The sequence below is a fragment of the Zosterops lateralis genome, assembly GCF_965231275.1.
Source record: "Zosterops lateralis genome assembly, chromosome: 4".
NCBI lineage: Eukaryota > Metazoa > Chordata > Aves > Passeriformes > Zosteropidae > Zosterops > Zosterops lateralis.
The window spans coordinates 22,990,443-23,006,619 of NC_139765.1; the positions used below are offsets into that span (position 1 = coordinate 22,990,443).

General features: G+C 49.4%; 1 protein-coding gene and 1 pseudogene across 2 annotated transcripts; one reads left to right on the plus strand and one right to left on the minus strand.

Moving 5' to 3' along the window:
* Positions 1 to 8,431: 8,431 nt before the first annotated feature.
* On the plus strand, positions 8,432 to 12,241 carry LGALS1 (galectin 1). The gene is made up of 4 exons (XM_083860296.1): positions 8,432 to 8,556; positions 10,107 to 10,186; positions 11,450 to 11,621; positions 12,015 to 12,241. Exons 1-4 carry the CDS (start codon positions 8,548 to 8,550, stop codon positions 12,156 to 12,158), a joined length of 405 nt encoding a protein of 134 aa, XP_083716422.1. The 5' UTR covers positions 8,432 to 8,547; the 3' UTR covers positions 12,159 to 12,241.
* A 2,301-nt stretch (positions 12,242 to 14,542) lies between these two features.
* LOC310908881 (urotensin-2 receptor-like) lies at positions 14,543 to 15,820 on the minus strand (annotated as a pseudogene). Its single transcript has one exon. The product of its transcript is annotated as a urotensin-2 receptor-like (transcript).
* Positions 15,821 to 16,177: the final 357 nt, after the last annotated feature.

Consider the following 16,177-nt stretch of genomic DNA (forward strand, 5'->3'; position numbering starts at 1 on the left):
GGATGCTGGCAGCCAGGGAGCCGGGGCACGGCCCTGCCCGGCCAGCCCCGATCCCCGCCACGGCCCAGCCCAGCTGCTCACGATGTCACCTGGTCTCCAGACGTTGCGGGGAGGAGGGGAAGAGAAGGTCTCGAAAGGTCTCGAACCGAGTTTATAGACCCGAAAGGTCTATAAACTCAGTCTCAGTTTATATGGGTATTACCTAAAGTCGCGTTCCGTTTTCTGAGCGGTCAGAACCGCATGTCAATCCAAAACCTGTCCCCAGTAGGTCCCTGTCCGTTGTAGAGAAATTTAAGGTCCTAGCAGAGCGATATTCTATTAACAAAACAAAACAAAAAACAAAAAACCAACCAAACAAAAAAAAACCCACAAAAAACTCCCACAAAACAAAACAAACAGCCCCCCAAAACAAAGCAAACAAACAAACAAAAAAGACCCCAAACCAAAACCAAAACAAACAAACAAACAAACAAAAAATAAAAAACCCCACACCAACCCACAAAACACCCACCAAAAAAGAGGAGAGTATGTCTGTGCTGCCAGTGCTGGGGGTGTGTGAGCTCGTGCTCCTGACAAAATGACCTGCATTACCAACCCACCAGCTGCTGCTGTGAACCTGCCCCAGCTCACAGTCTGTAGGAGGGAACCAAGGAGATCCCCAGTGTGGATCCTATCTTTTGCATGAGATGTGGACAGCTGACATCTGGACTGGGCTGACCACCAAAGGTCAGCTCTTCCCAGGTGCCACAGGCTGGCAAAGCCCAGCTTGGGTGTTGGTGGGCTGCATCAGCACCTACTCTCTGCCCAGGGTGCAAAGGAAGCTGGAGAAGCCTGAGGTGAGAGAGAGCAGACCCTTGCATGGGACATGATGATGGGTGGATGTTCTTGATGGAAGGCGTAGAGATAGCTCTGCAAAGGGCTTCTTTGGAAGGATCCACTTGCAAAAACTTCCAAAAGAGCAACACAGCCTCACCACAGCAGTGATGTGTGTGTGCCCACCAGCCTCAAGGGTGTCTGGGTCCCCTTGCAAGGGAATGGGAACCAGCAACATGGCAGGGGATGACACATCCCAGTGCTTTCCACAGCCTCCAAACTGTGATAGCATCAGAAAGTGCTCTGCACTTTCTCCCCAAAAATAGTGTAAGCCTCAGGGAAATGAGGGTGCCAAACCCTGCTGAAACACCCTTCCATTTCAGCAGCTGATCCTGGCAGATAACAGACAGCTTACCAGGATAATTGTTCCAGCTGGCTCTAGGGTGGCAGGCAGCAGCTGCCTAACAGAGCTCACTGCCACCAGAATGTTTGGGGCACCAAGTGAAGGATGGCACAAGTTACTGAAACTCCCAAGGGTGTTTTGGGGGATTCAGGATCCTCAGTTGAGCTGTGGAGGACAGTTCCAGCCTCCATCAGCTCTGTCCCTGCCAGAATGAGGCATCCATATCAGGGAATGATGAGCTGTACCACCCACAGGACTCCCAGGGAGGGCAGCTGCATGTCAGCCCAATGCAATTGTTTTCTCCAGCCCTTGCTGTCTGGTGGGGCCCCATTCCCCTTTGGAAAAGCCAAGTTGGTCTTTTGCCTGCCTTGGCTTCTGCTCAGCTGTGCTAATGCCCTGTGGTCCCATGTGCTTTGGAGGCTCTCCAAGCACAAGATATGCCCCTAATACTGGCTTATGGGCTGGCTGCAGATGAATGCATTTGCAAATGTAGATGCGATGGCCCAAGCAGACTATCTCAGGAAGTAAAACCTGATTTTCTCAGGTTCCCTGCCAGTCTTACCTCCTGAGAATCTCTGCTGCTGTTTCTGACATGTGTGGAGCCTAACACTACAGTCCACACCCTAGGTACCACTTCCCATACACACAAAAAAAATACCAAACAGGTGTTTTCAGGCTTCTTGTCATTCTTGGCAGCAAAGCCTGTTCATGGCAACCCTTTTCTTTGGGATTATCATTCCGCACTGGTTTTCACACACAATGCTTGCTGAAAAATGGCATGCAGCTGAGTTTCGGTCTCAAGGGTGTTGGAGGAGGACGTGCCTGTGTTCCATGAACATACTTCTCCTGAGCACTGTTTGTTGGAAGACCTGAAACCAGGATCTGGGTTGCTGCAACATGTTCAAACACAGCATCCACTTACAATTTGCATATTAAGTACCGCAAATAAACTTCTGCCTGGAGCATCTCAAAAGTCACTTTAACAAAAGACAAAAAATGAGACAGTGAATATGCCTCAGCAGGTTTTTTCTAGGCTTGAAATAGGCTCAGTAAATGTCAGGTAAGGCACCTCAAGGGCACCAATTGGGTATTGCAGCAGCACAGAGCTGGTGCCCACAGTCAGGCAATAGCCAGCAGCTCTCCTGTTCTAGCATACCTGTGACAAAACATCTGACTCTCATGCATGGAGCTACATTTCCTTGCCCTTGAACTTCCAGCATTAATGAGCAGCACAGGAATAATCCTTGGCATCAAATTTTAGCACAATTATACCTTTCAATCCTGCAGCAGTGGTGTGGGGCTTAGGTTGCAGGCCCTCTGGAAGTCATTAGCCAACATCCAGACAAGTGGTGGCAATGTTTTCCCCTCTATAGTCAGCAGTTGCTGAGCTTGCGGCTCTGCTTTCAAAACTTGTCATTTCTTATAGGTTCTTCTTAGGTTCGAAGCCTTGCCTTCTGTGCCTGCACAACCTGAACAATGCATGCTGCACTCCAACTCATTTTCATTTCTATCTTTACCTTTCCTTCTATTTCTTTGACTTGATTTATTTGAAGACAATTGGAAATGCATGCCACTGGTCAGAAGTTGATTTTCCACTTTTTTTTTAAATAAGAAAAATATTATCAGCTTCAAATTCAGAGTTGTATGAGGTCCCTAATTGTACTTTATCTACAGCAGAACTTAAGGCTTGCTCCATTCACCATCCAGCTCTCCCCAGTTTGCTGTTCCCCTCTGGCTCAGCAGCAATTGCCAGGCCTTGCTTAACCTGCCTTCATAGCTCTTGGAAATACTTTACATGCAGCAACCCTCTGGTCCAGGCTATGTCATTGGGAGCACCCTCTCTGTGTCAAAACTAAGAACGGCTTTCTTAAAGCGTTCCTTGACTCGCCTTTGTTGTGCTGCCCTGGGCCAAGTGCCCTTAAACTGAAGAGCAGATGGCCTGGAGCCTTCCCAACCAGTCACTGCCTGGCTGGGATTAAAGATCTGCTAATGTTCATACTCCAGCCTCACAGTCAGGATCCTTCATGTCCAAGGTAATCAAAGTTTTTTTGCTGTGCTGTCAGTATTTCCAGCATGGTGAGGCGAGGAGTCCTGCTGCCTGTCACCCCAGCAGACAGAGGAGTTAACCCTCATCAGTGGGTGTCTCCTCACTGATCTCACATGCCAGAAGACTACTTGAACAGCTTGGGCCAACCACCTCCATGGGCTGACATAGGCTAATCCATGTTGCCTGTGGGCATGACCCAGCACAGAGCTCCCTCCCTGCCTTTCTGGCCAGGGTGCTGTGTCCATCCCACAGCCACAGGGGATACCACCCTCCTGGCAGACTAGGAGCACTCTCTTCCCCACCAAGCACTGCAAGGACCACAGATTTGCACCCCAAAGGCAAGATGGAGCCCAGTGTGAATAGACAGATGTTCAGGGCAGGAGGTGAGGAGCATGGATTTGGGAACCTCTCAGGATGCACTTTAGAGGTGCGTCTAACACATCCCAGCATCATTAGTACAAGGAGTCATACCTGCGTCCCCAAGCTGTAACATCAGGCTCACCCAGATAAATCACTTGTCCAGATATCCTTTGATAACATTTGCAGGATTATCTTCACCTTGGGAACATATTTGCATACTGATTTAATGAAAGCAGAGATTCTGGAGTCAGCAGGAGTTGGAGCCTCACAGATGGCTCCTAATCCAAGAAATTGGATGTGGTTGGAAATGTTTCAGCAGTCACAGCTTGGGAGATCCTGCTGTGGCTCATTCCTGATGTGAGGCTCTGTGTCCACAAGATAATAAATCAGAGTTTAACACATCTAATTCTTAGTTTAAAATACCACGGGCCACATAACACGAAGTGGCTGCACAGGTACAAAGGCTCTCTCCAGTGGAAAGGTGTTGCAAATCACCACAAGAGTAACTGCAGCCAAAACAGGCTTTTGCCAACTGAAGAGCACTGTGCTTTGGACACACACTCCACAGGCTTTTGAGCCAGGCCCTTTTCCATTCCTCCTAGATCATCACTCAGGATGCCCTTTCTGTTGCTGCACCCCTTACAAGAAGATCTGGGGCAGATCTTCCCTCCTTTGCTTCAGACACTTGCCTGACTGGGCTTCTCCTCTGCAGCTGTCAAACCACTTTATTTAGAGTCACCTTTCAGCTTGGTCCAGTGTTCCAACACAACCCCACAACTTGCACTAGCTGGACTCCAGCTCTCAGACCACAGGACCAGTCCAGATATGCTGATGCATTCCAGTGCCTATCAGCTAGACCAGAAGGCATGCTCTAAATCAAAGCTACTCGCAATGATGAAACTCTCTTTTAGCAATCTCTTTAACCTAAGGTGTATTACAGCTCGGAGGTTGGGAGGTGTGAGAATATCCATGAAGGAGGCTGTGATCTTGAGAAAACATGCCATCTCAGCATAGAGAGATCAGCCTGGGCTCTTAGAGTGTCAAGGAGAGTGTAAGAAAAAGGCTGAGGCCCTGCAAGAAGAGCTACAATGAGCACCACGAGCAGCCCTAGGGACAGACAGAGATGTCTGGCCCCTTGTATGGGAATGTTGGGTCATAGCCAGCACTAGGGGATGGGTTCAGGGCCCAAAGGCATTAAAAGTTCAAGGACTGTCTGGGAGTGCTCACAAGGACAATTCACACTTTCCGAGGACGAGTGAGCAGATTGTGCAAGATGAGTGAGAGGTTAGCAAGTTTCTCCCTGGAGGCAGGTGACTGAAGCACAGGCCACACTGGAGGTGCCCACAGTCAAGACCTGAGTGGGGTGCCTACACCCAGCATAGTAAATGCTTGGTGGGGTCTTTGCTGTGATGCCTGGGCTTGGACATCTGTGTTGTCTGTGAATTTGGTCTGTCCCTGTCACGGCAGCTGGCTCTTCTACATGCCCTTTTCCTGGCCCCATCCTGTCCAGGACACAACCCCAGTTTGCACAAAGCAGGTGCAGATGCAAACACCACCTGTCTCCCTCTCACAGCCAGAGGTGAGGCACTACTGAAGTCACATCCCATGGTCATTACTCCTCTCTCCACACTCATGGCTCCCTCTGGCCAAGAGTTTGGCATGGACAAGAGCACTGTTTGAAGCAAGAGCATCATATTGACTCACTCCCTTTGGACTGAGCAAAGAAGACCTTTGCTCCCGAAGTTACAATGCAGATCAGTCACTCTCCCTCTAAAACAAACCTAGGGTTTCAAATGTTATGCAGGAGAGCTCTCCTGGTGAGGAGAGGCAGGACTAGTCTGGAGGAGAAGAGCCCTGTTACTGTGTAGAGTTCCCACACAAGCCCATGACACCGAAGTCTGTTGTGATCTGTTCTCGTCTTCCCCATCTGCATGCATTGCAGATAAAATGGGCTGCTAAACTGCTGGTACATCCCCTGGCTGGCCCACTGTACACTGATAAGGAAGGAGGTGACAGGCGGTGAAGATTGCCAGCTCTAGCCAGCCTGGCTCTGCTCTTCTCAACCCACAGCGGTTCTTCCTACACCACACTGCTCCTGAAAATCACAGGCAAGCACCTCTGTGTCTCCAATGTGGTGGAGTAGGTGTCAGTACACCTGGGGACACCATCCCTGCCTGGTGTGACACCAGGGTGAGCAGGGACCTTTCTTCCCCTCAGTTCAGCCATCCAGCTGATGCTGGAGCTTTAGTTTGTCATTTAGAATTTGTCATCTCATCATGATGTCTCCAATCCAGAGGTAGGAAGGCAGATGTGACATTGTCCCATGGCTTGCAGGCACTGGAAGCCCCATGGCCCCCTTGCCTTGTAGTATTAGCCAGTTGTGATAATGCCATTTAGTTCAAGTTTCATGAAAGCCAGGGGAGACACCTGGACTTCTATCAGACAAATACAGGCTGCTGGAGATAGACTCAAGCCCAAAACCTGAATTTCCTTGACATGAATAGCCCTTTCAGCACCTTCTCTGGAATGGTAGCCCCTTCTTCATTATCATCTCTTAGCCATAAGCTGGTCTCTAATCTTCCCAGCAGCATTTGGAGGAAGGTCCCTAGACAGACTTAACTCAAAGACCTGGTGGCTCCTAAGCCTTAGTCATGGTGCTCAGATGCCAGAAATGCTGCAGAAAACACAGAACCTATCCCACAGCTTTTAAATGCCCTTCCACCTCAATCTCCAAGAGAGCAAATATTTACACATTTCCCTTCCCCATCCAACAGTCCCTACCAGTCTGTTGCCATAAGGCCTCCGTTAGCAGTAGTTAGGCTAAGGAGTTGGTTCCTGTTGCAGGCCCATGGGAACCAAACCTGAGAAATGAGGCCTGAGAATCTGCTGATGCAAGGAACAAGAAGTTTAAAGGACTTAGTAGAGCATGTAGTACATATAGGTATACAAATTACTTGTGAAATATGATTACATGGTTACCAATAAAATGTTTTCTATGGTGGGAGTTAAGCTTAGAAAATTAACCTTTATTTTAGCTAAAGCAAGCGTGCAAAATTTATAGCCGTTAGAAAGGTTACCTGGAAGATGAATGTGAATGTTTGAAGTGAAGTATGTAGGAAACTGCACGTAGGCTGATGAAGTAAGACTTGTAACAAAGGTATAAAAGATGAGCATTTTTGTAACCAACTTGGGACACTGACTTTGGGACGCTAGTCCTCAGGTCCCCAGGGCCCTGAATAAAGCACCGCATAAACTGACACTCTGTTGGTTTGTGTTTTCTCTCGGGATCGGGCAACAAGTCCAGCCCCCTAGACCATGGCTCCAGCAGCAGCTCAAGTACTTGAAGAGGTGCCTGGAGTTTAATTTCACAAAATCTTGGATTTGAAAAGAATTGATTTAATAACACACACATCCCAAGTAGAGGGAAACTGACTCTATTTACTTTTTCTCCTCCTCATATGGAACACTTCTAGTCCTGCCTCACACGATCCCTTGGTCAGACTCAAGTGCAGAACCCTGAGGCAAGTGACCAGGAGAAAGGGGGAGCAGGCATGTCAGAGAAGAGAAGATCACTCTGGTCTTTATTCTAGCCCTCTTGTGTCATGGAGTGATTAGCAACCTGGCTGAAGTCTGGAGCCTGTTTCTGCCCTCCCCAGCAGGCAGGAGGGTCTCCCTGCTACCTCTGCTGGCATTGATGGCATCAACTGGAAATACTCAGTAGTGCCATCCTCAGGGATCACAGGGGGTAATAGGGCTTGGAGACTCTCATATCCTCAGCCAGGGGGGAACTGATGGGCCTCACAGTCACGGAAGAAAAAATTGTTTCAGAGAGTTTCAGTTCTGGGCCTCCTAAGGAAATCACAGAGCGTCTTGTGATTTAGAGACAAATATGCAAGGCAAGGAGAGCTCTAAGCCACAGGCTTGGCACACTGCCTGAATTTTTCCTCCTCTTTCAATGTAATTACAGTTGAGCCATGTAGTAATTGGGTAATTTTTTCCAAAGGAATCTTTTCACCCAGTGAATCATATTGCCACAAAGAGAACACAGAGGCAGATAAAAGACATATAGATCCTATGGCTTATTGAGATAGAAGCATTTTGCCCCCATTCCCCTCTTCCTCAGGCCCCTAGATGTGTTCAGGGTAGAAGCAAGAGCCAGGCACGGCGCTTTCCCAGATAATTTCTTCCCAACTTTCCAAGGCAGCTTCCTCCTGGCTTACTCTGTCCTGCAGCCAAGATGAACTACACAGTTTTGAGAGTGCCTATGGGTCCTGTAGAAAAAGGGCTCTTTTCCCTCCTTTGATTCCCGTACATACTAAAGTGGGTGGTAAAGGCTGGGTCAGCAGCTGAGCAGTCTCTGGGGACAGAAAGGATTCAGAGCACAGTTGGGTGACCCTGGATGCAGCTTCAGTCCTCTGTTACTGGGATTTCATCTGGACTGCAAAGAGTTTTTGAGGCACTATTGTGTGCTCAGGGACATTTCTTCTACTCCTGATTTAACCAGACTTGAAGAGCCCCACCCTCACCACAGACTCGTCCCGCCAAGTTTCGATCCATATGACCACTTTCCATGTAGGATAAAAGCCTTGGATAATAAAACATTCATTGTAAAACTATTTTCCATTGGATTCATGACCACACGGAGCTGGATCTCCTCCTGGAGTGGCCCACAGCCTGCTTGGAAGGATTGCATTCAGCGGGAGAGGAGGCTGAGTGAGTGTGGGAGGAGGCAGCTCTGTCTAATAGACCCTCCCTTCTCTCAAAACCAACCCCTGTCACCCTTCCACATTGGTGCATGAGGTGGAGAAGGGCTGGGACAACTCAGCTCTCCATTTATTTAAAGGCAAGGGAGGGGCTCTAAGAGCTACTTGCTTGGGCCCCTTGCATTTCAGTGGAGAGGAGCAGTACCCTGCAGAGCAGCACCATGTCTTGTGTGAGTAGAGAAAGAGATGGGTCTCCTTGGCTGGAAGTGGGATTGTGGTGTCTGTGTTGGCTGGGTGTGAGGGTGCTCGTGCCACCTTGCATGTCAGCCCCAGTATCAGAGGGACTGTTAGAGCTGGATGCCTGCTACTGGTGGGGGACGATCCTTGCTGCATGCACTACAGAGGGCTGGCTGCTATTTTGTGCTCTGGCAGCAGTGGTTCTTTTTTCCTGTAGGATCCCTTTGAGGCAGTATGCGTGGGGATCCTTGCTGGGTTGAGTCCTAAGCTGGGGTAACCTGTTTTACTCTACTCTGGAGAAGCTGCTGCAGTAACATTTATTGCTGTCTGAACATCTTCTCTGGGCAGCCTTCCTGCTTGCTTTCTGGCTGAAGTTTCCATGAGTCATTGAACTGTTATTCTTCTCTTTCTTGGAAGGAATGTGCCTTACAGAAGTGTTCTTTGAATGTCAAGGACTACATTCAAATACCTTAAGAGGTTAGAGAGCTTATCTTAAGAGCAGATATCAAGAGTATGGGGCCAGACTCTTTACAGAGTCGCCCAGCAACAGGAGAAGGGGCAAGAGGCACAAACTGAAACACAGGGAGCTAGTATGAGGAAAATCTTTGTCACTGTGGGGGTGACAGAGCACTGGAACAGACTACCCAGAGAGGTTGTGGAGTCTGCTGCTCAGGAGGTATTCAAAAGTCACCTGGACATGACACTCTGCAACCTGCTCTATGTGAACCTACTTTAGCAGGGGAGTTGGACTTGATCTCCAAGACGCCTTTCAGCCCTTACCATTCTGTGACTGCTAGGGAGCTGTTTGTGTTAGAAGAGAGATTGCACTTCTTTGATTAATTTGCCTTTCATTAGGCAGAGGGTGATTAAGCAGAGATGGTCCCAAGAGCAAGTTTATTTTTTAAGGTGGAATAGGAAAAAAAATCAGTATTCTTGAGGTCTTAGCTCTCCTGTGATGAAAAATTAGTACATATGGGTTTGCCAGGATACTTTGGTCCTCCTAGAGAGAAGGTGGGGGGCAGGTGTCTCTTGTGGAGCAGAAGAATGTTCTTGCAAATACTGAACCTACATAAAAAAAGCTCAAGCCATTGGGAGATGGGAAGCAAGGTGTCTGAGTCCTTGGACCTGGGCAAGGCTTGCAGTTCAAACACAAACTAGAAGGGAGTAGAGTCTCCATCCCTGCCATCCATCCCAGACAAACTTGTGTGGGATGACATGAGACCTGCAAGGCACATGGGTGTGTTCAGGATGGGGTGGGTGTGATTGGAGTAGGTGCAGGTACTTACACTTCACTGCTGTGAAATACAGATATGTTGATGAGAGCAGTGGGAGAAAGATTAGGAAATTGAGCTCCAATCAAATGTACCATCTGATTGGGGTAACTTCTCTGGGATGTCCTTGCTGCAATGCCCTAGGTCAAGGGAGCTTCCCTGTTTCTCCATGGGTCCAAAGCAAAGCATCAAAGGCAGCAGGGAAAGCTGCCAAGTCAGAACAAGTGAGCCAGTAGGTACTGAGCTAACATCTCTGCTTCCACATTCCCCAGGGACCAGTGTGCACCAATTTGGGTCTCAAGCCTGGCCAGCGCCTCACTGTCAAGGGGTTAATTGCACCAAATGCCAAGAGGTGAGTTGTGCTGTGCTGCCCAGGCACGGCCAAGGCAGTGCACTGAGGCGTCTGCAAAAGGTGGTGGCAAAAGGACTCTGTCCCTTGGGTAGCAGAGAAGGGGTTAACACCAGCAGTGCTTCCAGTGAGTCATCCCCCAATGCACATTGCAGACACAGTACTGCCAGGGGGCTAAGCCAAAGCAGATGTGAAGTTCCAGCTGCACACGATGGCAGTGACCACATCCTCTCTAGTGCAGGGTAAGGGAAATGGAAGCTGTGTCTGTACTGAGATTTGGTTTGAAAGCATTTGCTCCACCACATCCTCTCCCCTGCACAAAGATGGCCAGGAGTAGGGACATTTATGGTGCCCCAGTGGATTTGTCTCTCACATGGTGGTGGGAAAAGAAGGAAGAAAGGTAGTGAGCAGGCAGTGGGCTTAAGTGGAAATGTACCCCTAAATGTGCAGGGATCCGGGTGGCTGGGTTTCCCAGTGAAGGCTCTGCAGCAACCCCCAGCCCCTGTGCAGGTCTGCGGCTGGGGGGGGCCCTTTGCAGGTAAGGTGGAGCCTGTAGCTGCTGTACCAGAACTAGCAGTGTTCCAGGAAACATGTCCCAGCTCTTCCCAGTGCCTTTGAAGTTTCATACTATCTGAGTGAAGCCTCCCAGCCTTTCTCTTGCCAAACAATATGCCTCTTCTCATCTGGGTAAGAGGCCTGAAGGCAAGGTGGACACTAGACTAGGAAACTTCCTCCCACTGCTGTTGCAGATATTTGGGATAGCTAATGACATGGTTATTTCAGCTGCCTGCAGGATGGGGAGAAGGTAGTGGCTGTCAGGCAGGATGCAGCACTAGCTAACTGTTCAAGACTGAAAGGAAATCTGTGGAAAGCATCTGACTTGTTGGGAGTTGGTTTGGGTGTATAACAACTCTGTTCAGGACACTGTCTACTGAACCATTTTCTTGCTAAAAGCTTTGAGGAAATCAAGAGGTGTCTCTCCCCAGGATGGCACTCTGGAGCCTATCACCCCAGAAAAGTGCTTACTGCCACAGCACCATCTTTTTAGGGAAGCTGTGTAATATAGCAAAGGCTTTCTCTTAGGCTACTCTCAGCTGGGCTTGAAGAAACAGACCCAGGGATGCTCACAGTAATGAAAAACATGCTACCATTAATATTGATTTTATTATATATATATATTTATATATTTAGCTGTATTAATGTCTGCTTTATTTTCTTTTTTTTTTTTTTTTTTTCTTTTTCTTTTTCTTTTTTTTTTTTCTGCAGCTTTGTGATGAATCTGGGCAAGGATGCTACCTTCCTCGGACTTCACTTCAATCCCCGTTTTGATGCTCATGGTGACGTGAACACCATTGTGTGCAACTCAAAGAAGGTGGAAGAGTGGGGTGCAGAGCACAGGGAGACTGTCTTTCCTTTCCAGAAAGGGGGCACAGTAGAGGTGAGGCATGCATATATTTATATGTATACTCTCTTACATGCTCTGGTGAAGGGAGGGTATTTGGCACAGTACACCCAGCTGCAAAGGCTGTCCCAGGGCTGTCTGTACAGGAGGTGGCTGGCTTCTCCTGCTTGGCCAGTGCCCCCACTCAGAGCTCTGAGCACTGATGGAGAGTGGGGATCAAATGTGCAAGCTCCATCTGGCTCAAAGATGTTACTGTTGAACAGAACACGGTATGGGCATCTCTTGGGAGACCAGAATAATACTATTCCTGTTAATGAACAGGTTATTCTACTGAGCTTGTTCACCCTGTGAAGCAGAGGGTAGCACAGCAATGCTGCAGAGGGGAGAGACTTGAGGAAACTTTCTCTAACTTTTCCATTTGCCTTGCAGATCACTTTTGGTGTCAACCAAAATGATGTAACAGTCCACCTACCAGGCCACCAGTTCACATTCCCTAACCGGCTTAATCTCTCTGTCTTTGACTACTTTGATACGCAGGGGGATTTCACACTCCAGTCCCTCAGCTGGGAATAACTTTTTCTGACACCTCCATCTCAAAGATACAGAAAAAACAATCAATAAATAAGAGTTTTGGTGTACTAAGTCTCAAAATCTAATCTGTTCAATATTGTGAGTCCTCATGGGTTGGGCACCTTGCTGGGAGTGGGTGGATAGAGGTAGCCAGTTTTGCTTGAGTACCATAAGTGGATGCAATTGTCCCAGCCTTGGTGCTTGAAAGTCATGGATGGAGAAGAGGATGAAGGTTAAAAGCCTGGGAAGACAGAAAGTTAGAAGTCCAAGGAGAGTGGCAGGAAGAGGTATTGGGACTAATTGTCACTGGGGGGAGAGTAAAAGCGTCCCTTAAGTGAGGTCACCAGCTCTTGAGGTCTAAACTCACACCTTACACTGCCTGAATAAATTTACTCTATCCCTACCTAAACTAAGCACCCATGGCTGACATCAGATAGCATTGAGTGGCTGTGCTACATGAGCCTAGTGGGGCATGGAGTGAGGAGAAATCCCTCAACTGTGTTAGTTTTGGCTGCAGCCTCTTGTAGAGGCTGGTCCTACTCCTGTGTCTGCTTGGGACCTCTTACTGCTCTAAGGAGACAGTAGAAAAGCTGCCTTGCTGGGTGTAGCAGAGCATGTAGAGTGTTCCTCATCCAAATCCTTCCTTCCAGTAACTGCAGGAGCACAAAGTGTTGTGCTTTGGCACACGAGAGCAGTAATGGGGGAGGTGTCTGGTTTTATTCTGCCCCTTGTGCTTTGCCTGTTCCATCCATAGCTGAGAGAGGCAGCAATGTCCAGCTGGATTGTGGGATGCTAAGGATGTGTGCACTATGATTTTGTTCCCATTGTACTTGGCACAAATGAACCTGGGCACTTCCCAGTCTGAACTGAGGCTAGACTCTGAGGAGTCTGAGGCAGTCAGGCATGTTTGATGTTACTGCATAGCTGCCTCAGGGACTCTCTCAGTCTAATACTGCCTTGGCACTGCTGTTGAGCATGCTGTGCCTGGTGGGTATAGGAAAGGTGGGATCTGCCCTACCCACAGTGCACAGCAGTTACCAGGTCGGTCTGGGATGAAAGCTTGGCCACAAGCAACACAAAGCACTAACAATTTCACGTACGACAGGATTCCCTGCAGGCCAGGCTGGGCTAATTCCTCACATTAAGCAGTTGCAGAGCAGCTGAAAAACAGGGACTTTCCCCTACAGCAGCTGTACTTGCCGTTCTTATTTCATAATTCATGAGGCTCTGCCAGGTGTTCTGTCCTAGGTACCCATGCAGAGAGAGGCTGGGCTGCTAGGAATTGTGGGTCTGAGGAGGAAGAGAAATGAGAGCTTAGCTGAAAGGTAGGAACATCTGGAGTGTACAAGCAACTTGAGGCTCTGCAGCTGGATGTCTCTTGAAGTCCTGTGTTGCCCAAAGCCCATCTGCTTTGGGTGATCACATCACACTCTTTTTAGAGCTACATCTGTAATTGTAAACATGACATCTATCATAGCCACCCTGTGCACAGGCGTGGCAGGGGGACAGGATAGCCTGGGGACTCTTCCCATGGGGTGATAAGGATGAAGCCATCCTTTCTGGAGGAGTTCAGCAGTATGGAAATGAGTCATGCTAGGCTAGATAGTCTTGAAGCAAGAGACCTGCCTCAGTTTAAACAGTGGTGTTGACACAGTCTGGCAGGCTGGGGTACATTTGGTAGGCCAGAGAATTGGGTATTTCCCTCAAGAACAGCAGGGCCATGGTGCTGGTGAGGCTACCATGAACAGTCATGATGCACACAGAGGAGAATTCTCTCCTTGTAGCTTCCTCTGTTGGACTGATCTTGAAAGCTGAGCAAATATATTGGACTGCCTGGGCTGTACTATAGGGGAATCTTGCAATGCCTCTTAATTGCAGTTGGCAATCATTCTTTAGATTTTTCAAAGATTTTTTTGTGACAGTTTCTTGAAGAAAGCTCAGTGATAGCTTTACCACAGGACTATGAATTTTAGTGAGGTCTCCTGCTAGCGTGGCTGTTTCTTGAAGTGACTCACTGTTCTTGTGAAATCTATGACTCACTGTTGTCCTGACTTTGTTATGGCTTGGCCCGTTGCTAGCAAGGAGATGAAGGGTGGCAAAGGTTCCCCAGATGTATAATTTAGACATATTGAAGCTGACTGCTCCCTTCCACCCACTCCCCAGCCTTGTGCAAGGTGTGTGAGGGCTGAAGGATCTAAGGATGGAGTCAGGATCCCTAAGACAAGTACTCTCCTTGGCCAGCTGAGCAGCTGAGCAGGATGAGCAGCCATGCAAAGGGGAAAGCACTGCAACAACATTGATGGAAGACACTGCATGCTGGCATGGAAGGTGGCACACTTTTATTTCTCAACATGACCCCAGCCAAAGGTCAGATATTCCCAGCCTGCTCACCCCTCGCTTTCCCTCACAGACCCCAACAACTCCCTAAAAGCCAGGGGGAGGCTGTGGCTTCCCACAGCTTGCTGAGAGAGTGCTGCAGGCACCATGCCCATCCCAGCGTGGCCACGGCACTGGCAGTAGCTGTTGGCAAGCAAGGTGTAGAGGAAGGGGTTGACACAGCTGTTGCCATAGGCCAGGCAGGTGACACCAAAATTAAGGTAGGCCTGGGCAGTGGGGCTGATGCCCAGTCCCTCTCCCTGATACAGCCTGGCCAGCTGCCAGGCCCAGAAGGGGAGGAAACAGGCCCAGTAGGCCACCATGATGACAGAGATCCTGAAGAGGACGTGCCGTGCAGGGGCCTGGCCGGCTGCCGGCTGCCCCAGGCCCTGGGCCAAGGACTGGTATGCCCAGGCCAGGCGAGTGTAGACGATGCCCAGCACTGCACCTGGTGCCAGGATGCTGGTGGTGAACAGCACCATCAGGTAGAGCCAGAAAGCTGATGGCATCCAGGTGGGGACGCAGATGCGCTTGTGGGGACTGTCCCCCTCCCACAGCTGAGTCATCACCATCATGGGGGCTGTGAGCAGGAACGAGAGGAGCCAGATGATGGCACTGGCCAGTTTTCAGTAAGTGTTGCTGGCCCGCCTGGCCCGCAGAGGCTTGGCCACCACCCAGTACCTCTCCAGGCTCATGGCGGTCAGGAGGAAGATGCTCGCATGCATGGTGAAGAGGTCCAGGCTGAGCAAAAGCCTACAACCCACATCCCTGAACAACCAGTCGTGGGCAGAGTAGGTGCAAACCACAAAGGGGATGGTAGAGAGGTACAGGAGGCCAGCCAGGGCCAGGTTGATCATGTAGACTCCCAAAGAGCCTGCTGAGCAGCCTGCCACCCTGCCAGAGGCCACTGCCACTGTGTAGATGTTCCCCACCATCCCAGGGAGGCACATGACCAGCAGCACTGCACCCAGGGGCCCTGTGACCAGGCTGTCCCCTCCCAGGACATTGCTGTCATCACCCCCACCACTGGTTTCCACCAAGAAACTGCCACCCTCGGGATCATCTCTAGGACTCGGGCTGATGAGAGAAGGGTTGTAAGACATCTTTGGGTAAGTTGAGCAAGAGCAAATCAAGTTCTCAGAGAGCTGTTCCTTCCTCCTGCCTTCCACCCTCACTGTACAGGACACATCTATCCTTAACAGCAAAGCAGCCAAGGGAAGAACGGGGAGAGTTCATCAGACATACACAGGGTGCTCCAGAGAAGTCTATTCCTCACCTCCAGCTGCCCAGTCCATTTTGCTGATGTTGTCCATCACAAGTGCTGTCCGGTTGTTTTCCTTAACCATGAAAGAGCCAAGAAAGGGGCACTGCCTTTTCCTTCAATACCAATATGTGCAAGATAACCACTGCCAGCCAGGAGGAAATGTCTCTCTTTGTCACTAGCTCATCCTCTGTTGCTTCTCCGGAGTTTGCTGGGCCCACAGAAACAGTGGATAAACAAGTAGATTTCTGCTCCCAAATCTGTGTCAGCTCAGACAGACTTTGGAGAGGTGGGCTCTGTCCTGCTTAACCAACCCCTGAGAGCTGCCTTGACCAGTGCATGGAGGAATGTGCTTGACTCACAGCTTCACACACTGGTGTGAACA

Bases quoted from the DNA above. Each gene is read 5' to 3' on its own strand.
- LGALS1 (XM_083860296.1), top strand. The intron at 10,187-11,449 runs GTGAGTTGTGCT...TTTTTTCTGCAG, and splicing joins ATTGCACCAAATGCCAAGAG to CTTTGTGATGAATCTGGGCA. The intron at 11,622-12,014 runs GTGAGGCATGCA...TTTGCCTTGCAG, and splicing joins AGAAAGGGGGCACAGTAGAG to ATCACTTTTGGTGTCAACCA.